The following is a 23,098-nucleotide window of genomic DNA, read 5'->3' as shown; positions in this document are numbered from 1 at the left end:
AAAAGCATGTTGTGTCCTTGAAGGATGTACATAGGTTTACTTGTCTTTTCTATTTGAAAATACTTTCAAGTTCAAGGAATTTTTCAAGACTGAGACTATTACAAAAAACATCCCACCCTTTGCGAGACTCTTCTATTCACATCAATTCCATCTGCTTCATCAGTGTCATGGCTTATTTCCCTTTATGTTTTATGTATCTATATACAAGTGTAAGCTGAAGTCTTCAGATTATGTGTGGAGAAATTATATATAGCCTATTGTTTGCCCCCAAATGCTTGAGTTTGAGGGTTTATATTCTGATTGAAAGTAAAACATACATATTCAAAACAGGTGTAGAGGTGGGAGAGAGTATGACTTGAACAGTTTGTCAGTTAAGTCATCTTCTGGGTGTAGAGGTGGGAGAGAGTATGACTTGAACAGTTTGTCAGTTAAGTCATCTTCTGGGTGTAGAGGTGGGAGAGAGTGTGACTTGAACAGTTTGTCAGTTAAGTCATCTTCTGGGTGTAGAGGTGGGAGAGAGTGTGACTTGAACAGTTTGTCAGTTAAGTCATTTTCTGGGTGGGTTTTCTCATTCTAAAACCATTGCTCTTTACTGAGAGATAGTTGCTTGATGTTTTCCTCTCTATGCTTTTTTAGGGAAGAAAGATTTAGTTTGGGTTCATGGCTATGGTCTGTTGTGTTGTGAGAGCATGGAGGACTGGAACCACTCACAGGATGGTGGCCAGAAAGCATAGAGGAAAATCTGCATTTTCAGGCTTACTTCTTCCCACCCTTTATCCTGCCCGGGCCTGCAGCCTGGGGGATGCTGCTGCCTGCATTCTGCAACTAACACCTGCCAACTTGACACTCAACAAGGCTCTTTAAACCATAACTTTCCACCTTGACCCCCCCCAAAAGACCTGTATCATCATGTGACATGCATCCAGTCCATCTGTCCTCACAGCCCTAACAGTTCCAGTATTGTTCAGTTGTTGAAGTTCAGTATCTCCTCTGAGACCCAAGACAGACTCTTAACTGTTGACCCTGTAATATCCAAAGAAACAACATATTTCCAAATTACAGTGACACAGACTAAAGATTTCCCTTCCCAAAGGGAGGAAGGAAGGAAGGGAGGAAGGGAGGAAGGAAGGAAGGGAAGGAGGGAGGAAGGGAAGGAGGGAGGGAGGGAGGAAGGAAGGAAGGGAGGGAGGAAGGGAAGGAGGGAGGAAGGAAGGAAGGGAGGGAGGGAAGGAGGGAGGAAGGAAGGAAGGAAGGGAGGGAGGGAGGGAGGAAGGAAGGGAGAGAGGGAGGAAGGAAGGAAGAAAGGGGCTTAAAAATCAGGCATAGGACAAAATAAAAACCCACAGGGCAAATATTAGATCCTGTAGATCTGTGTCAGGCATGGAGGCATGTGCTGTCCAACAGCACACACATGCTGCACATCCGTACATGCAGGGAAAACATGCAGACATATAAGTCTAAAAGTCTCTTTTAATGTAGACAGGTCTTTGCTGGAGTCTAGTATTCCTGGCCTTCTAGTCCTGTTCCAGTACAGTCTTTTGCATCTGCTTCCTGATCAACAGTGCTTACTGTCCTTGTTTCTGTCAATATTCTGGTTCCTTGAGCTCCTCCCGTAATCACCCACAAGCTCTACTTAGAACGTCCTAGAACTTCTCTAGCCTAAATTTCCAACTTCTTCAGATTCTTCCTGCAAACCAGGTCACAGGCTTCTGAACTACACCTCTGGGATGCCACTGCAGCCACCCCACTTGTTTGACATCATTTTCTGTGTTAGTCAGGCTTTTGGTACTGTGACTGGAGCTTATGAGAGAATACATGCATTGAGCTCATGGTTTCAAAGGTCTCTCATGGCAGGGAGAGCCTGGGAAGCAGAGATGCTCTCTTTGGGGCAGCTAAGAAGCAGAGAAGGAATTGCCTGTGCTTTTATTACAGATCCCACCATCTGAACCTCATAGGTAGTTTTGAGGGTTTTTTATTTCTAAATTAAAATATGTCTTGTAGGAACTAGCAAATGCTTAACATGTAATTTAAAGATAATAGCAAATTTTATTCCCTTTTCTGAAAAACAGAATATTGCATAAGAAATATTTGGGGAGGGAGAAATGTTTTTTTTAATCATAATGAATATAAATTAGAGTGAGTTTTTCTGGGGGAACATTTTATTTTGATCACATCAGTATAGAATAATACATATTAAAGTAAAATGAGGTGATGCCAACTTTCTTTTATGATTAAACCGACCTATTACTTTAGACCTCAGACCTTGATGGTCTTGCCGTCTGAGAGTGGACTGGATTTAGGGTGACTCTGAGATGCTTTTCTTTTTTAAGAAATAAATATTCCTATAAATACAGAGAATGTTTGTAGTTTGCCAACAAAAAGAAAAAGAGTATAGAAAGCAATCTGAAAATTCAAAAGAAGTTTTACTTGAAATAATTAAATAAAATAATCTATAATGAAGAACTGTAGGAATACAGTTTGCTCAACATATTGAAAACCCATCCATTGGGAGATGTTCTAACAATTTAAATGTCTGTTTCTCCTTACCCGTAGCTGAGTTCTTTGGTGTTTGTCGTTTGAATAATAAAAAGTTTTATTTGCAGCTGAAAAAAAGCAGCAGTATATAATTGATATTCATTTATTTTATTAAAGAAATCTGATTTGGTAAAAACAATCAGAAAATAGTATTTTTAACGCTAGTAGTAAAATTTATTTTTTAATCCATAAAAAGCCTCATTTATTTTTATAGCAATCTGATGACACATCTGCTTGCTTTATTCAGCTGAAAAAGAAAATGTTGGTTCTTGGTGTTTTGTAAAATTGCTTTGTTAAATTATTTTCTAAATTGTTCAACTTTTAACAAATGACATTTGATACTAACACTGGAAAGCAATTTCAGCTAATTAAGTAGATCCCTCTATAAACCATTGGAACATTAAGATGACATACTGTTCATTCAAGATTATTTTAATTGGTACAATTATTGTAATTTTCTTGCAATTATGTGTTGAGCTAAAAGCTTTTGTCTAGATCATCTGAGGGTTTTTTTTTTTGTTAACATACATTTAGTAAGAAGAAAGAGAGTTAAATAAAAACTGTAGATAAAGATTTTTCTGTCTACATTCTGTTGCAGCATTTTAGACAATCATTGAAATATTTTAGTATAAAAGTTTATTTCTGGTATTTTAGGCATTTAAAGCAATGATAGAGGCTTTTAAAAAATCAATTTAAATGGTTTTCGTGGAGATGATGTTTTAAATTTCTGTTTTGACACTACTCAATCTTTTTCTCAAGAAGATATGGTCAGAAGAACTTTGTATAAGAGGTAAATCATTTTGGTAGTCTTGGATTTTTAAAATGAATTGAATAGGTTCTGAGGGAGTTTAAAAATGATGGCCATTTTCTGTCTCATAGACAGTTGTTTCCCGAGTAACCTTGGACATTGGTATACAATCTTTATGGATCTGTATGATATCTGTAAGTTATTTAGTCATATTTTAACAGACAGCGTGTCTTATATCGCTTTCTGCTATTACCCAAAGCTTTCAAAACCTTAATTGATTGCATCTCATATCCTTAGTTTCTCTCAGACCTCTCTAGTCTCCTTTATGTTTCCTTCATTTCTGTTTCCACCTGTTAGCACTTGGGTGAATTATACAAGTCTTTCTCCTTTATATGTGATTATCCTTAAATTATGACTTTGAGGATCAAAGTCCCCCTCGTAAAAAATGTGACTTTTGTACTGATATTTATTTTGTCTTAAATTGAAGATTCTAGGAATATCTTTTCAAAGCATTATTTCATGCATGTTGTTAAGGTGGTTTCTTTATTTATAGCTTTAAATCTTACTAAGATTCTATATTTATGACTTGATATGGTAGGATTTCTTGGAGATTTTGATGTTGCCATTATTCAGAATTCATTGAATTAGTATCTTGTGTACAATTTTTCCATAAGCATATGCACACACTTGCTCAGAATGCAGAGGTTAAATATTTAGTAGTCTCTTTATTTGTGAAAGAGATTTATCTAATTATTTGCAAAAATCACCTGATAATTTTTCCATATATGAGAGACCTTTAATCCCAGCACTTGGGAGGCAGAGACAGGCTGGATCTCTGTGAGTTTAAGGCCAGCCTGGTCTACAAAGCAAGTTCCAGGATAGGCTCCAAAGCTACCCTCTCTAAAAAAAAAAACAGAGGGAGGGAGAGAGAGGAGGAAGGAGGGAAGAGAGAGAGAGAGAGAGAGAGAGAGAGAGAGAGAGAGAGAGAGAGAGAGAGAGAGAGAGAGAGAGAGAGAGAGAGAGAGAGAGAGAGAGGACTAAGTAGGTTTGCATTGGAATAAAGATTCTGTAACTATAACAGAAGTTGTACTTTACATAAAGTAACATTAATAGGGTGGTAAGTTTAATATGAAAAGTGAGCCTGCAAGCTGTATGATGAGGTAGAATATTTACAGTTATATGTGAATTTTCCGATTTTACATTGTTCATTTGTATTCTTGATAGAAATTGGTAAATCCAGATTCTTTTTGGGAGGTAGGGGCTTGAGACAGGGTTTCTCTGTGTAGCTCTGGCTCTCCTAGAATATCTGAGATTGGACATGTGGGCTACCATGTTCAGCTAGCATTTGTGTTTTACATTTGATTTGGTTCAGTGTGAGTGTGGTGTGAGCATACACACTCCTAGATACACCTTGTAGACCCCCAGGGCCCTCTGGGTGTGAGCATGCGCATTCCCGGGTACACCCTGTGAACCCCCAGGCCCTCTGAGTATGAGCATGTGCAGTCCCGGGTTTACCTTGTGACCCCCTCAGGCCTCTGAATGTGAGCATGCGCAGTTCCGGGTACACCTTGTGAACCCCCAGGCCCTCTGAGTATGAGCATGTGCAGTCCCGGGTACACTTTGTTAACCCCCAGGCCCTCTGAGTATGAGCATGCGCAGTCCCGGGTACACGCTGTGAACCCCCAGGCCTCTGAATGTGAGCATGTAATCCTGGGTATACCTTGTTCCTTTATGACCTAAACTTTCTATAACTTGCCTGCCCTTTTCATCCCTCTAGAAGAATGGCCAGAAGAGAGAATAAACCATTTGTAGTTTCTGCGGAGGAGTGAAAAATTAAACTTTTTTTTTTTTGAGACAGGGTTTCTCTGTGTAGCTTTGGTGGTCCTAGACCTCACTCTATAGATCAGGCTACCCTCAAACTCAGTGATCCACTTGTCTCTGCCTCCTGAGTGCTGGGATTGAAGATGAGCACTATCACTGCCCAGCTGTTAAATCCAGATTCTTAATGATAAATAAAAGGGAAGGGCACACTTTTAAAAGATTCGTTTATTTTTATTTTATGTATTTAGGTGTTTTGCCTAAATGTATGTATGCAGTGCCCTCAGAAGCCAGAGTCCCTGGAACTGGAATTACCGATGCTTGTGAGCCACTTTGTGGGTGCTGGGAATGAAACCCAGATCCTCTGCAGGAGCAGCCAGTGCTCCTACCTATGCTGAGCCCTCTCCAGATCCTCTGCAGGAGCAGCAGTGCTCCTACCTATGCTGAGCCCTCACCAGCCTGGCAGAATTGTCAAAGTTTATTTTTGATGCACTTGGAAAACATACCTACTGTCGTTGTTTGGAGAAAAAAAAACTGAAAGAGATTAACTAGGCAGATTGGACCATTCTTGAATTTATCTGTTACTACATTTTGCTTCTGATCTGTTTTGTTATTGCTCCAGATTTATAGCCAATCCAAGTATGTGAGAGAAATTATTGAAAAACCAAAACCCAAAAAAACCCTAAAGTTCATTGTTACTTAGGAAATTGTTCCTTGTTTGTTTTCTTCTGAGACAAGGTCTCACTTGGAACACACTATGTGAACAAGATTGACCTTGAACTCACAGAGAACTGCCTGCCAGGAAGTAGTTTATGAGAGCCTATTATGGACAGTTACCACTGCAGGATACCTATGTGCAAAGCTGGCCAAGATCCCTGTCCAGGGAGTCCTACACTTGAACAAAATGTAAATGATGTAATTAGCAGCAATCAGGTGGGAAGAATGAGAAGATGACTAGGGAGGTGTGGAATAGTGCTGACTGTGGGGAGGTATGACAGTCCTCACTGAGATGACCGAGTCAGCAGATAGCCAAGTAGATTCTAGTAGGTGGGAGGTCTGCTAGCAGTCCCGTAGGTAGTAGAACAATTCATTGGTTGCTTTGGAATTAATACTGAATTTAATGTATGGGTATCCAAAACAATGACTTTGGGTGCTGGAGAGGCAGCTCTTCCAGAGGCCTTGGGTTTGAATCCCTTTGGGAGGTTTACAGCCATCTGTAGTGCCAGTCCTAGAGCCCTCCTCTGGCCTTTCCCGGCACCTTACAACAGGTGGTGTATAGACATACACACAGGCAAAATCCCCACCACATAAAAACAAGTAAGTAAGTAAATAAATAACCTAGTGGGCACTAAGGACAAGGGACAATAACTGGCCAGAATTCTCTGTGGGAAAGAGATTTGTACTGGCGGAGCATTCAAGCATCCAGCACGGCTTTCTGTCCCCTTCTGCTTTCTCATTTGACCTTACTCTTTCCCATCTCCCCCCACCCCCATTCTTCTGGTCTCATGGAGGTGGGAAGCCTACTATAAAGCAACCCTGCCTCATTTCAGGTTCCTCATGTCCCTCACTGGGTGCTCCTCCATAGGCACCACCAGGGGATTTGCTTTGCTCTTTCTTTAGTATTTGTTTCATCCTTAGGATGATAAACTGGACAGATTGCAGAATCCATTTTCACACGCATGCAAGGTACAGAGTAAGCTGGAGTGTTTCTGAGAGAGTGAGGAACTCTGATGATGTGCTTGGACTGAGGAAGGTGCGGGGTCCTAGAGGTGTCAGGTAGCAGTGAAGGCCTTGCTTTATCTTAAGGACAGGACCATCGGGATGTTTCACTAGTTCTGAATGTGAGGAAATGCATCTTTTATTGTTATGAGGGTAGATCCCTGTGCCAGGCTTATTGTAAGGTTGAAACCCACTGTGCCTGGTGACTACAGATTTCACCTCCAGGTTGGTGGCTTCTTCCTTTTAGGTGACACTAAAGTCACAGCAGCATTTCTATAGCCTGTAACCAAGTTGATGCTTCTAGTTTCTTACGATTGTAAGCCTTCAGTGAAGCTGTGAGTTGTAGACTTTTTGCACCTGACACTTTGAGACGGGTCTTTCTCAATACAGATGATCACCAGTATCCTTTTAAAGTCAGTGTAGCCAGGTATGATGGCACATGCTTGTAATCCCAACACTCAGGAGACAAAGGCAGGAGGATTGCTGAGTTCAGGGCCAGCCTGGACTACATGAGTAAGACCGTGTGACAAAATACCAAAAGTTAATAAACAATCAAAGTCAATGAAGACCATGTGTGACTTAGATGACTCCAGTTTTGTTATGCTAATTATTTTGATTCTGTTAGGTCATTCACAGTTATTTACAGTTAGACGTGTGCTGGGTGCATACTAAGGAAAGCACTGTCTACTGTAGGTGCCTGAGCTGCTCTTGGTAGGTGCTATATAGTGGACTGGGCTTTGCCCAGCATCCCATGGCCGTGCCCTGCATAGCCATGGGAACCAGAGAGTAGGAGTTATGATCCCTGAGCTGCATCTGGAGTTCCTCCAGCCTATTTGTGGACAGTCTTCTGTAGCTGCAGGAGACAGCTGTGGGTCTGACATGGAAACACAGTTTTTAGATGTATTTTAATTTCTCAGTGATATGCATATGAATATTTAGACTATCAGTAGGAATGTTACCCAAGTACAAACTTTCTAGAAGATGAAATTTATCTTTCTTATTAAAAAATGCAGACTTTTACAAATTGCAGAAGACCCACATAAATACTCAGTTGTGGTTGTGTTTGGTAGCTGCAGTGGGTCAGGCATGGAAAGTGCCAGAAGGTTCTGTGTTCTTTGAGGCGTTGTGTAAGCTTTTACACTATTATGTTCACTAAGTGGCTGTAGACACACACATACACACACACACACACACACACACACACACACACACACACACACACACACACGGGGGGGGGGGAGAGAGAGAGAGAGAGGGGACTGCCTGAGGATCAGACTTCTAGGGCCCACCATGTGCATTGTACTGCCGAGTTGTACCTCCAGATCTTGTTTTGTTTCCAATAGGATAAAGTTGATTTTAAAAGTATTTTCTCAGCATAAACTCAGGATGTCATTGTCAACATTTTATGCTGGCAGAGGAACTAAGAAATAATCGTAAATGCTCCATTAACAAATAATGTTAATACAAAACTGAAGAATATTAACCAAGACTATTGGATACAAACAGGAAAGTCAGTTTCTCTGAAATATGCATTAATTTGTAGAAATACATTGAATATGTAAAAAATTATGTCAGGTTCACAGTTTATTTCGCAATGTGGAAAAATTATGTCAGTATGTATTTTAAAGAACTCTAATTATTAAAGGACCCATAAGGTCTTAAAGACCTTGTAAAGGTCTTAAGATATACCTTACAAATTAAATAAACCTTCAAGGCTCTTACACAAGAAAAACTAAGCCAGTGTACAGTAAGTAACAGTGTTGGCTTATTTCGATGCTGAAGTGAGGGACTGGTGAAAGCCGCCTGCAGTATTCAGGAAGTCCACAAGATGGGGCTGTGTCACTGGAAACTTTATTAGCATGCCTGTCTACAAGACAAAGTGAAATGCTATTTGCTTCCTTCTTTCTATAGCAAGAAAATGGGGGCTGGGGGGAATGACAGTGTAGTGAAAGGTTGAGTTTCCAGTCATTTCATTAATTCATTAGTTCATTCATTTCTATGTGGGAGTGCCATGTGGAGACCAGGTTAACCTTGGGTGCCAATCTTCAGAAACCATCCTCCTTGGTATTTTTGAGAGATTCATTTGGTATTTACTGAGAGAGTCTCCTGGAACTCTCCAAGAGGGTGGGTTGGCTGGCCAGTGGGCTCCAGGGATCTGCTTGTGCTTACCTTCCCAGTGCTGTGACTACAGGCGTGTGCCTGCGTTTTTACAGGGTCTGGGGACTGAATTGCACTTCATGGGTAAGCCAACTTCCCACCAGAGAATATTCATCATCACCTGAGAGCCATGACCACAAGCATATCGAAGTTTATGACCTCGTATGACAAAGTATTTTAAGTATCATAATATCTTTTTCTCACAGAATTTTTGTGTGTTTGTGAATTTGAGGCCAGCTTGGTCTACATAGTGAGTTCCAGGACAGCCAGGGCTATATAGAGAGATCCTGTCAAAAACCAAAACAGAACAAAATAATATAATATTAAATGGTAAACATTGTTGAGGTTACTAAAGGCTAACTCTCTAAGATAACATATTAAAAGGGCTTCTTTAAGCTGTGGCACTCATAGAGTAGCTTTGGATTCAGAGTCCCTGATGTCAGCTTATGACACTGCAGGATTGCCTCAGAAAAGTAAAACTTGCCTCTCATTTACTCTGATCTGAGCATTTCAACTGCAGACTTTGGATGCCAGAAGCCAGGCTGTGATTTTCTGTGGTTGGTACTGTGCTCAGGGTTAGTCTGTTGTGAACTATTTTGCCTCTCGCCTCTTTATTGAAACCGTGTCCTTATCCTGGATTAAAATCACCATCAGGTCACCTCTGTTGCCGTCATCTGCCCACTCCCAGGCCGGCACTGTGCTATAATGCACTGATACCACACTGTGAAGCATTTGCCAAATGAATCCTATGTAGGATCCCTAAATAAAATAGTTCATAGACACTAATTCATTCAAATTATAGCCAAATGTGTTTGATTATTTGAAAATACTTGACTGTTTTCAGCAAGTTATTTAGAAGACAGAGCTGTTTTGAAGACTTATGTGAAAGTGAAGAGTTGTGCATGAGTATTGGAGCCCCAGCTTCGTTTAAGCATCTCTAGTTAGTTTTAGTGTACCAAGAAAATCCTTCATTGTAAATAGAGGGAAATGTCATCAGTTTTTAAACTTCCTTTTTGATGGCAATATGGTGTTTAACCAACAGTATGTGGTGTGTAATTATTGAAGGTTGGCCCTGCTTCTCTAACATGACTTGTCACTTGGGTCAGGGCTTTTAATCTGATTGTTACACTCATGCTGTGGTAGGAGTGTGCTTTCTTGTATAATTTTGTGAACAAGAAATGGCTTAGATTTTAAGAACAGTGAAAGAATGTTCTTGTGTGCAGGAGGCAGAGGAAATGTTTTGTCCCTGAGTCTGCATGCACATCACTGAAACTCTTCACTGCTCTAAAGGCGGCTAGAGGGACCTGGGAGAGTGGAGCCAATAAATGAGGAGGACTAAAGTCTCACACCATAGTCAACTTTATTCAGAGCATCAGACAGTTTTACTCTGCAGGTTAAGAAGAGCCACATGAGTAAGAGCCTGTTAGAAACCACACCATGTCCAAAGGCTGGCCGTATTGCAGCACTAGCAGCTTGACCTTAGATAATGTCAGGCAGCCGAAGTGTAGTTGTGGCTTACTGAAAATAAGAGTAAACTTAATCACCCACACTGGTGGAGTTGGGAAGTTAAGTGATTAGTAGGATAAATCTCAGATGGTTGCATTTGTTGAATTTATGATATAATAAAGAAAAAAGTACATCAGAAGAGCTTATTTCCAGAAAAAAAAATTGACAAACTTTACTAAGTGTTAAAGAAAAATGGTGCATTATCTTACAGAAGTAATAAAGACTACAAAATGAATATTCAGTTGATGCCACCAAGTATGCTTTCTTTTTAAACATATGTTGTATTAATTCTTTGAGAATTTCATGCATGCAAATAATTTTATTATTTTCATATCCCCTCCCTTTCAAACTGCTCTCAGATACCTCCCATTTCCCCTCCCAACTTCATATGGTTATTTTTTAATCCACAGAGTCCAGCTAGTGCTGGCTATTGCACATGGTTGTGGGGCTGTCCACTGGAGCACAGTCAGTTAGAGAGCACACCCTCAGTGAAAACTGACTCTTCAGGTAGAGTAAAGGTACATATGAAAGTCCAATTCATATGTTGAAGCCCAAAGTCAGTGTTTGGAGTTAGACATTTGAAAGGTAAATACATTTAGATGAAGCAGTTAGTGTAGAATGTTTCTCATGGGTTAGTGCCCTTACAAGAGGAGACCAGGGAGCCACTGTTTCCATGTGAGGATAAAACAAAGTTTCTCTCCAAGTCTTGGTTTCTGCAAATCAGAAAGAAGGACTGTACCCCTAGACTCTCTGTCTGGTACCTAATCTCAGCCATCTTTGGTGTGTAGAATTGTGGAGTGTCAATGTTTGCTGGTCAAGCCACGCAGTCTATATCATTTGGTTCTACCAGCTCAAGCTAAGATGTTCTTTCTCTCCCTGCTATCCAACATTGTAATGGTGTTCTAGCCAGAGTAACTAGACAAGAAAAACAGAACTAATAATTCCAGCAGTTTTCAGGATACAGCAACACAATCATTTGTGTTTCTGTCCTCATGTTGTGGACAATCTGAAAGGAAATTGTTTTATTTACCTAAGGTAGTTAAAGACATGTTCATTGGAAGCCAAAACACTGCTAAGAGTAATGAGGGAAGATAAGTAAGTGTGAGGACGTGGTGTAAAAATCTTTCAGTATCCCAACCACCTTCATTTGCAGAAAGGACAACAATCTTGAAGAGCAGACTCTGAGGGCCTACACTTTCCAGCTTTAGAGTTCACTCACAGTGCTGGCGTCAACAGTTAGCAGTGACACAGAGAGCTCACTGGGCAATCAAACAGTAAGCCCAGACAACTGAGGCTGCTGAGGTGTGGGCAAGAATGCCCCGCCACCCAGGAGGGAAAGTACGCCCTGTCAACAGATGGCTCTTAGACAGAAAAGGAGGAGACTGGACCCTCACCCACACCACACACACAGAGTAACTCATTTACTCCACCTGTTCTTTCTCAAGCGCAACATTTTGTCAGTATCAGAAAGGGCAAACTTCAAATTATTTTATTCAGAAAGGATAGAATTCTTTAGGAAGAACGTGTGTGTGTGTGTGTGTGTGTGTGTGTCTTTGTCTATTCACTTGACAAGTATTTATTGAACAACGTGCTATGAAAGTATTCTATGCTAGTGATTTAAAAATATACTAGTGATTAAAACCAAACTTGCTCTCAGCTTTGATGGAAATGACAGCCTGGAGGGGAAGTAAGATATTTAAGAAGGTAATTCCATTAGTAGATGCACATATGACATGTATATGTGGCATGCAGGAAAGTATAAGGGCTTTGGGTGCTACCACATGGGTACTAGGAACCACACTCTAGACCTCTGGAAGATCAGCAAATGCTCTTAACTGCTGAGTCACCTGTCTGGTCCCATAAAACCTGTTTCTATGACCACTAATGTCTGTGGAGAGACAACCAAAATCCTAGTCACTCCCCATTCTGTCTTCACCCATTTATTTCTCAGCCATTCCTTGTCTCCAGTACAATTCTCCTGCTTAGAGATACAGGGTTTCTCTGTGTAACAGCCCTGGCTGTCCTGGAACTCACTCTGTAGACCAGGCTGGCCTCTAACTCACTGAGATCCACCTGCCCCCCTCTCCCCCCCCGAGTGCTGGGATTAAAGGTGTGCACCACCGCCACCTGGCTAGAGATGGCTACCTTAAGGATGCTCATATCCTCTGACAACAGACCAAAAAGCCCTTATACTTAGACTTCTGTAACTGTAGTTCCAGGGAGTCCAATGCTTCTGGCCTCCCAGAAGCACATACATTTGTGTGATTTAAGATTATTTTTTAAATGAGTTGTGTGGTGTCTTTTGTTGCTGGCTCTGGCAATACTGTTGGGTGGCTTTCTTGTTTTCCCCTTCACTGCTAGTGATTGTACCTGAGGCCATGCGGGTGCTGAGCAAGTGCCGTCCCTTGACTAAACTTCATCAGTCTTGTGGAGGTTAGGTTGTCTCAAGTGTGGTACAGTTCCAAGGCAGGTGAGACTTTCTAAAGACAGTTGGGTTGCCTTGCTTGCATAAGCCAGGAGCCTGATCATGGATGTGTGAGAACTGGGGGAAGTAAATCTTAATTTTAATCCCTTATTAAATAATTACATTATTAGATGACTAGCTTCAGAAAAATGTGATACCATCTTCTACATGAGTTATACATTATGGCTTTGCTTATACTTTAAGATAGAAAGTTTTCAATGCAGTTTTGGTCCTTACTTTGAATGGAAGTGACATGAATGGCTTATGTAATTTCTGCCAAGTAATTAATATGTATCTTCTATAAAGCAATGCAGTTATAATCAAAATGCTTTAACTTACATGGATGTTGGCATTAACAAGTGCTGTTCGATTACTGGCATCAAAGAAACTACATTTAAATGTCCTGGGAGCTCACTGCTGCCCGAGATTGTAAAATGTTTTCCGCGGGCCATTTAACTGCTGGCAACTTCAGTCACATGATTCATAGTGCTGGAAATTTAAATTCACTCTTAATTGAAAAGTGAAGTTATTTAAATTCTTTAAATGCTAACCTTTGGAAAAAATATCTGAAAAATAAAAGCCCATATGATTTTGATGGCCCACTGCCAAAAGATTATCATTTACATAAACGTCTCTTTTAACAGAAGGGCTTAATGCATTGAGCTCAAAAGGTTAGAATAGAGACTTCAGTCTGGAAAGCAGCAGTAGCCGTTTGGCTTGTGAACAGCAGCATTGTTCACCACGCTGGGAACACTGTTCGCATTCAGGCTGAAAGCAGCGCTGGCATTAGGATTCGGTTCATTTGTTTCATGTGACTTGTCAGCTGTGTGTTTTTATCTAAATCTTCCTGGCCTCTCTTCTTTTTTTGTGTAAAGCCCCTGAAATAAATGAACTACCTTTTTAACTGTTTCATTTCTGATATTTTTCCAGCTTTGCAGATGATTCCATGTGATCATTTTCCAGGTTTTCATTACACTTTAAATACATTTAATAATCAGAGTGCCATTTTTCTTTATCAAAGTAACCCTGTTTCAGAGGGCTTTCTGCTTTGTCCATGTGTGACTATGTAGCAGGACTTGGTGAACTCCACAAGACAAAACTGCTTGCCTTGTTTCCTCCCCAGCGCCCATTCTTTCCTCGTTTGCTAACTTTGTTCTCTGGATTTTCCCTTGGATGACTTTTAATATCTGGCTACCAGCCAAGTCCTGGGTCTCAGCAGTAAAGTGCTGATCCCAAAGAAAAGATGCAGCTGTTGCTAATCTTAGAGTAGGGTTCCATCTCACTTGGGAAGATGAGGAGCCCAGTGCAACCCAAGAGCACATGTTCTTGAGTAATTGGCAAATGCTTTGAAGAGAGCGAAGGCCAGGACTTTCAAAGAGCTTCGGGAGGCATAGTTAGCATAAGTAAACTGCTGTGCAGAAGCTGTCCAGTTTCACGTTTGGTATTTGCATGTATCCATGAAATTGTCCTCATAGTCAGAAAGGTGACACACACCCATCACCTAGGCAACTTTCTTCCTGGTTCTTTGGGATCATTTGTCACCCTCCTCCTCACCTCCGCGAGCTTCACAAAGCGTGTGATCTGCTTTCTGCACATTTGGCTAGATTCTACTTAATGTATTATGAGATTTGTCTGTGTGTGTTGATAGAGTTCATCCCTTTTATTGCTAAGTTGTATTATGCAATGTAGCATGAATTATAATTGGTCTTAATAATAAAAACTCACAGTCAGCTATCAGGGGGTGAAAGCTGAAGATCAGAGAAGCAAAGTGGCCAGCTACTAGAGAGTTCTCACCTCTACCAATGCCTAGACCAAAGGGAGTGGTCCTGTCCTCAGACTGCATCCTCAGTCTTCTGCCACCAGCTCCTGTCTTCTCCCTCCTTAGAATCCTCTCTCTGCCTGGCCATATCCCTTCCTGTCTCCACCTTCTTAGTGCTGGGATTAAAGGTGTGTCACTTCAAGTCCTGGGATCACCTTTGTATGAGCTCGGTTTCTCTTTTAGACTGGATCAGTTTTGTGTAGCCAAGGGTGGCCTTGAACTCACAGAGATCAGTCTGCCTCTGTCTCCCGAGTGCTGGGATTAAAGGTGTGACCACCACTGCCTGACCTCTATGGCTAGCTAGTGTGGCTGGCATTACACTCTGATCTTCAGGCACGCTGTATCTGTTAGATCACAAACAAAACATCACTGCACTGTGCTACAGACCTTCCTCCCCTTCGTACCCACTCATCAGTTAGTAGACCCTGCTGTCACTCCAGTTTTCTTGTCTACCTGTTTGAACATCTCTGTTGTAGTTTTTACTCCTTTATCTCTTGTATATTCTCCTGTGCACCTCAGATCTGTTTACTACATGATATTTAACTGGGAGGAGTACCATGCAGAATTTGAACATTTGACCATTGTTCTTCTTTCAAGGCAATTTCTTATTGATCATTGTAACAGTATCTATTAAGTGTTTTTAATGACTAAAATCCACTTATTTTTACATTTGAGAATTTCTTTTTGATCCAAAATTGTTTATTGTTTGAACTCAACTATGAAAAAAACACATTAAATAATAGTACATTATATTAGCAGTTACTGTATTTGGATCAGTTAAGTCTTTTTCTTTCTAGGCTACCTTCTGTGCTTTTATCATGTCTATGTTTATACAATAAGCATATATTACTTTCACAATAGAACATAATATTTTATAGGGAAGAAAATAGCCTGTGCTAATACTATTCTAGTTTGTGTGATTTATTTTAAAAGATTTTTCCCCCAAAAAGGAGTCACGGTGTCACATTAGAGAGCCAAGTCTCAGGACCAGCCTTCGCTGGCTCGCTGTGTGACGTGGGCAGCTGTTAGTCTTCCTGAGGCCCCCGGTTCCCGCCTGTGCACTTGTGGCCCGTCTCAGTCAGCAAGAGGGAGTAGCTGACTGACTGACTGACTGACTGGGGTGTACCTGGTGTACGAGTTCCTTTCCCTCTGTCTCTCTGGTTTGTACCCTGCTCTTGGCCAAGTCAGTGATGTTCTGACCTTCCTTGTCACCTTGGTCATTTTGGAGCTGTGTTATTATTCTCTCTCTTAGGTTTCTTAAAGGTATTTTTAGATGAGAGCAAGGTCTATAAAATGCTCCTTGTGTACAGAAGCAACACATTTAAGAAGCAGAGCTTGATGCTGACAGCAGTGTTAATGGACTTTTCATTTCTTCCTTTTTGAAGAATATCAAAGAACATTCCAACAACTAAAGATGTTGAGCCACTGCTTGAAATTGATGGAGACATAAGAAATTTTGAAGTGTTTCTGTCTTCAAGGACCCCGGTTCTTGTGGCTCGAGATGTAAAGACCTTTTTGCCGTGCACAGTAAACCTGGACCCCAAACTGCGGGAGATCATTGCAGGTGAGTGTTGTGGTGCAGTTGATTTTTCTCTGAAGTCCTCAAATCTTTCATGTTTCCTTTCTTTCTTTCCTTTTTTGTTTGTTGGTTTTGCTGTTGTTTTTGAGGTGAGCTCTCACTGTGGGGCCCCAGTTGGACTCAGTCACTGAGGTCCTCTTGCCTAGACCTCTGAAGTGCTGGCATTGCAAGGATGTGCCAACATGGCCAACAGATTCCTGATCTAACTTAGGTATCACATTTTACCTTGCTTTATGAAAAAGTAAGAAACTTGAACCAATCTTGCCACAGAGGAATCGATGAGTGTAAGGACTGGGGTGTCCACACCGTGGAATGTTAGGGTGTCAGCTGTTTACTCCACGGTGCCCTCTTTCTTGCCTCACCAAATTCTTCCTCCGGAATGCTGAGCTCCCCTGACTTTCACTTCAGATGCCACACATGGTAATTGTCCTGTTGTCTGACATCTGCTCCTAATAGGGATCTCTGTGTAGAGCAGAAAACAAACAATCTTTACCTTCACTTTAGATTTTTAACCTAATTTAGATAAACTGGGACTTAAAAATATTAAGTGTTTATTTTATGGCAGTGCTGGGGCTTGAACCCAGGACCTTGTGCATACTAAGCAAACACTCTGTCGCTGAATATGCCCTCACCCCTCTTTTTACTTTTGAGGCAGGATGTCACTAAATTGCCCAAACTGGCCCTAAACTTTTGATCTTTGTCCTCATAGCCTCCCAAGCAGCAGATCTACAGCCAGTACTGCAGATCTGACTTGCATTCCGGCTTTAGAGAGACTGGTGTGTGCTGGAGCTCACACAGCTGTATTGGAACACAAGGCCTTCATGTGATGTCACTCATCGGGCCATGATGGAGCTTTGTGGGAGTTACTGAGGGATCACCTTCAATTAGTCCTGTAAAGTGAAATAGACTCACACAAATGCTGTGTCCTCCCCCGTTGTATGGGATCTAAGGGAGAGCAGAGCTGGACTTCCTGGAGCCTGAGATAGCCTGGGAAGAGGGAGGACAAGGACGATGAGAAGAGGCTAGTGAGTGGGTACAGATACAACTGGATAGGGGCAGTAGTTTCTGACTCTGCCTACACAGTAGGGTGGCTGCAGTTAACTGAGTTAGTGAGTGTTTCAAAATACCCAGAAGGGGCCATTTCATGTCTCATCCCAGAACAATGGTGAGTGTTTGCGGTGATGAACAGGTTCATTTCCTCAGCTTGAGCCCTTATGCAATATATACATGTCTGTTAAGGAAGCATATTGTACCACAAATGTGGAGGTCTTTTTCTTAGCGCTCACTCTAAGGCTGATGCTTTTGTGCTGGGTGCACTGTGCTGAGAGATGTAGACCCACTGTTAGCTCACGTTGTATGCATTAAACAATTGAAGTCTTTTGTTAGCATATAACAACTAAATGTTTAAAGACTCAACAGTAATGGTAGTGTTTGGTTCCTGGAGAAAGAATTCAAGTGTAATAACTTTTCAAATAATGAAGAAAAACAAAAACCCAACCCTTTTTATGTACAGCAGCTGGTCTTTTTTTTTCTTTCACATAAAGTCTATAGACTACTAAAGACTTCCCATCAACTCATTTAAAACCCAGCTGAAGTCACTAGCAGTGAAGAAAGTATGTTCTTGTGTCGTAGCTGGCGACAGGACTCATCCCCAGTGCCTTGTTCTCTTTTGCCTTTTGGGTTGTGATGGAATTTTCAGACGTTCGAGCTGCAAGAGAGCAGATCAACATAGGAGGCCTTGCATACCCTCCACTACCTCTGCATGAAGCCCCTCCTCGGCCACCTTCTGGGTACAGCCAGCCTGCATCTGTCTGCTCTTCCTCAGCATCTTTCAACGGGCCATTCCCAAGCGGGGTTGTGTCCCCTCAACCTCACAGCAGCTACTACAGCGGCATGTCGGGCCCCCAGCACCCCTTCTACAACAGGGTAAGGGGCAGCACCTTTGCTGTAGAGCATCTCTTCTGGGTACCAGGGTCTTTCTGCCGGTGGGCTCTGACACTGCTTTGGAACTGTAATTTGGATTTAAATTAGGAAAGTGTAAGGCTTAAATGTACAATTGTATGATTTTTTTAAAAAACAGAGTCTTGGATATTAGAATGTTCTAGACTTCTAAAAAGTCTGCAGATAAGAATATTGACTTTCACTTATTTTCTTGATGAGAAAGTAAATACTATGGGTTCAGTAATGGACACCCTATATTGTAAAGGGATCTGTTTGTCTTTTTGTTTATAAATAAAGGGTTCCTTTGATATATTTTGTGTAGCAATTTATACTGGCATTTACAACACTGATGAATTCCTAGAGTCGTTTGTAGTATGTAGACATATGTGAGACAATAATGGGACCATATTGCTTGAAGGATCAAATGTTATTGCCAGTTAATACCACCATAACCCGTTTTTATAATTTTATTTCAAGTACCTTCAGTTATATGTAATTATTTGCTTAATACACAATTTCCTAACTAAAAATCTAAAGCACAGTTACCAGTGGTACCGAAACCTTGTTGGATGTAGTCGATCAAAGGTGCCTGTTCTCACTTTAATGACCAAATCATGTAACGGCACTAATGATTTCCCAAAGGAAACAAGTCATGAACCAGGATGTTTGTAGACTTTTAAAATCCATTGTAAGTGTTCTTTCTTTTCCTCCCTGGTTAGTTTAAATTCAGGAGGAAAGGGGGCTGGTATTCAGAGAAGATAACTGACTGCATGACTTTATTCCACATGAGCTGGGAAGAAAGAGTTTGGGATAAATGTGACAAGGAAGGAATTGCAAAATTTAAACTAAATTTTTATGATTTTAAATGGCCATATTGGTAATTAGGTTTGCTGTTTGTAGAGCCTTAGAATGTGATTCCATTTTTCTGTGTGGATAAGGCGACACAAGAGGAGCCAGTAGCATATGATAGCATTTATGCCATGCTCGTTCTCTGTAAAAATTAACTGTGCGGTAGGTGGTTCGGAATACAGATCCATAGTCACCAGTCTTAAGGTCTGCTGTAATTTTACATAAGATGGCTTAATCAATACTAATTAAAGATGTGAAAATATTTGAAAAAGACTCATGAAACCACCCAGGCTGCATTTTACTGTCACTTATTTTAAGAGCAATAATGCAATGTGCTTTTAAAGTAGTTACTAATTTTTAAGACACTAAAATTTCTCTTGTTTTCAGGTTTAGTGAAGCCAAATGAGACTTTATGTTTCTAGTCCATATGATCTGTTATGGGAACCCACCTATAAGAAAATGCACACGTTAAGTCTTGTTTAGGTAGTGGCGTGCACTCCAGTGTGTGCAGACACAGTGGAACTCCAGGGCCCCCATGAGGACTGCTGGTTGTTCCTACGTGACCAGGCAGAGTATCCTAATAACATTCTAGTCTGCTTTAGAGAAAAATTTGTAAGTTAATACATACAAGCATACAAGCCATGTATAGAAAACCTGTTAAGATGTTAAATGCAAAGAAAAAATGTTTGTGTCAACTCTCAAGGTACAAAACATATCAAATGAGCAAGATAGAGTGTACATCACTGTCCTAACCCTGATTTGAACCCTACAGAGTGTGAAGGAGGCTTTTGTTTTGTCACCTGCTTTTGAACTTTGGAGCTGTGTTGGTTGGTTTCTCGTGATAAATCTCATTACACTTTGATTTATGTAATTGTTCATTACATTTTTTTTTGTTACATGTTTTTCCATAGCCATTCTTTGCCCCATACCTTTACACGCCAAGGTATTACCCTGGCGGTTCCCAACATCTCATCTCACGTTCATCAGTAAAAACGAATTTGCCCAGAGATCAGAACAATGGCCTAGTAAGTATATAAAAGGGTAACTAAACTATTAATCTCATGAAAGAACATGGATAGCATTAAAAGCTATATTTTTTCTTTCGGGAATAAAAGAGTACAACTTATTCTATAGTTTTCAGGATCAAGCTATTACTAATATAAAATGCCTATTTTCATTTCTGGTAAAAACCTATGAAAGAAAAATGACTAGCCATCTCAGTGACTAAATGTTAAGTTTTTACAACCAGAAATTTCTGGCTTGTAATGGATTATTTGCTTCCAAAACTTGAAAAACTAGATCTGTTCTATTTGCTAATTTCTAATATCTAATTATAAGGACATCTATATGGTATGTCTGTGTATATACATTAGCATCATGGTTATCTATAGGTATGCCTGTATGTATCCATTAGCACTCTGGTTTAGCGGAAGGGTGGTGCAACAAGAGAAAAAGGTTTCAGTCTGTGGCAGGGACTTGACAGAATGAGATTGTTTAAACATACTATTGAATATAGTTAATCAAAACAAAATACATCTGTGTCAAGCACATTAGGGCTTCCTGATGACAAAAAAAAAAGCAAATTCCCTGTTAATATGATTTTAGTTACATTCTGAAGTGGTCAAAGGAGAATTCCAGTCACTCTAGTGTTTGGTGTTATCTGTGTTGTTATTTTAGCATCATGTTCATTCATCTCTGTGTGGCTCATCCTACCCTGTTCACCCACTTTCCTGTTTATGTTGCTAGGAAGTTATCAAGGAGGATGCTGCTGAGGGGCTTCCTTCACCCACAGACTCCTCGAGGGTAATGGAGTAGTCTTGTGGTGTGGAACACTGGTGTCTCGTTGCTTCTGTAGCAGTAATGACCATCTTAACGCAATTGGCAGCAGTGCACTAACTCACTGATGGTGTGACTGGCGGTGTAGAATAGTGAGTACTACTAATTATAGCCCACGAGTCCATTCCAAAGCTAATGTTCCTCCTGCGTTCCCCCTTCTCAATGACATGGGAGGGGTATGGATTCTGCAGTTAGGAAGGGCTGTTTCCAGGAGTCATCACTGGAAACAGTGCTGAGAGTTGTTTTCATCTTAACTGTTTTTATACAGCCTGTACTTGGTATGATTCACATAGGACAGCTTTGAAAGCATCCCAAATCACTTTTGATGTTAGAGACAGGCATGAGGTATAGACCAGCACATCTCTAGTAACTCGCCCTTGCTTCTAGCTGTCTCCATTGGTGAAGTCTTCATGCAGTATCACTTCTTCCTTTCTTTATTCATGAAATAAAATTTCCAGACAACCTAGAGCTGGTTCAGCATCCAAAGGAAGCTGTTTAAACCCTTTCTCTCAATACATTCAGATACTGGTTTCTTTAAAAATTAGAATCAAAAGACCATGGAGGAAGCCACTAAAATAATAATTACTCCAGACCTTATACTTAAAAAGAAATGCCTTTGATGAGCAGCCATAGAATCTTACTTTAGTCAGTCAGTGTGCAGTTAGGTTCCAGCTCGTGTTTTATGTTCAGAATATGTTATCTCAGGTAAAGATGATCTCTAATCTAAAACTATTCTAAATGTTGTAAGCAGTGAAGAGTTGCTGGCTGACATAGTACATCCCAAGTTTATCAAGACTATTTAAGTCAAAACATGCATTTGAATAGGTAGTATATTTTTAAATCTTAATTTTCTTTGAGTTAATTCTGTTAAGAGACCAAAAGGGGGGCCATTTTGTTGTTTTTATTGAGGAGTTGGTGACTCTTGAGTCAACCACATAATAGTTGAAGTGTTTTAGTGACTGCAGCTATCCACCAGTGACAGACATTCTGAGTCACAGCAGTTCTTTGGGTGCTTGGGGATGTTGTGGCCCATGCAATACCACCACTGTATGCAAAGTGACTTTTAATTAGTCAGGGAGCCTTTGCTACGGGGATTCATGTGTGCAGTTGAGCTCTAGGGACTAAAATTCCTCAGCGAGTCTCTGATGAAAATCAGATACTGTGGAGGATGTCATGGCTTTAGTGACACGGAAGTGCTGAGACAGCAGCTCTTCTCTGCTGCAGAAGTGCAGGCAGACACTCAGAATTAAAAGGTGCCGGTGACGAGGGGAACGCTGGGTGAGGTTTGGAATGATGTTTTCTGAGGAAGGGGGACTAATGCAGTTCCTGAACCATGGTTAGAAGCGAATTAACAAGGCATGAAGGCACCTCACCTAGAGCAGTGTCCGTATCAGTAGGATAACACTCTTCTTGTTCTCGTGGTACTAAAAGGTAGTTCGTAGTTGGCAGAATGGGTAATAGATGCTTACGTGCTTCCTGTGCTTCTAAGAAATTACCAGCTGCAACAGTTTGTAAAGTGTGTCTTGTAGAAGACTAGGAAAAGCCAGTCAGCATTTGTTCAAAGTCAGTGAAAGCAGTGGTGGGGACCGAAGAGCCTGCCCGTCCTAGTGCTCTGCTGCTATGAAGAGACCCCATGACCATGACAACTCTTACAAAGGAGAGCAAGCGGGGTGGCTCACAGTTCAGGGTTAGTCCATTGCCATCACGGAGGGAAGTACGACTGTGTGTAAGCAGACTTGGTGCTGCAGAAGAAGTCAGAGTGCTACATCTATCTGGATCTGCAGGCGGCAGGGAGAAGAAGACACTGGGCCTAGTTTGAGCATTTGAAACCCCAAAGCCCACCTCCAGTGACATGCTTCTGCCAACAAGCCATGCCTACTCCAACAAGGCCTCTCCTTCTAATAGTGCCACTCCATGGTGACCAGGCATTCAAATCTATTAATCCATGGGGGTCATTGATATTCATACTACCACACTGCCAAACACAGTTAGGTGCCATGGTGCTACCTAGATCAGGTCTCCCATAAGGCTGGTTATTGATCATGTCTGTGTGGCAGCATCCCCTTCATAGACCTGATGAGAAAGGCCTCTTGTAGATAAATGGGGAGCTACATGAACCTTTCAGAA

The 23,098-nt window shown here is 41.0% G+C and overlaps 1 protein-coding gene across 12 annotated transcripts in view; it reads left to right on the top strand.

Moving 5' to 3' along the window:
* The window catches only part of Kidins220 (kinase D interacting substrate 220), an 82,493-nt gene that overhangs the window by 40,503 nt on the left and 18,892 nt on the right, over positions 1-23,098 (top strand). For 5 of the 12 annotated variants that reach the window (XM_040730833.1, XM_040730832.1, XM_040730824.1 and 2 more), the window contains exons 23-26: positions 16,152-16,330; positions 18,045-18,271; positions 20,047-20,160; positions 20,882-20,938. In XM_040730833.1, coding sequence (XP_040586767.1) covers positions 16,152-16,330; positions 18,045-18,271; positions 20,047-20,160; positions 20,882-20,938 — 577 coding nt within the window. The remainder of the gene's footprint in view (positions 1-16,151; positions 16,331-18,044; positions 18,272-20,046; positions 20,161-20,881; positions 20,939-23,098) is intronic. The other 7 variants (XM_040730828.1, XM_040730826.1, XM_040730827.1 and 4 more) reach the window with 2 other exon arrangements.

Source organism: Mesocricetus auratus, unplaced genomic scaffold (genome assembly GCF_017639785.1).
Source record: "Mesocricetus auratus isolate SY011 unplaced genomic scaffold, BCM_Maur_2.0 Super-Scaffold_100024, whole genome shotgun sequence".
In the NCBI taxonomy this organism is placed as follows: Eukaryota; Metazoa; Chordata; class Mammalia; order Rodentia; family Cricetidae; genus Mesocricetus; species Mesocricetus auratus.
This window is presented reverse-complemented; position numbering and strand designations above follow the sequence as displayed.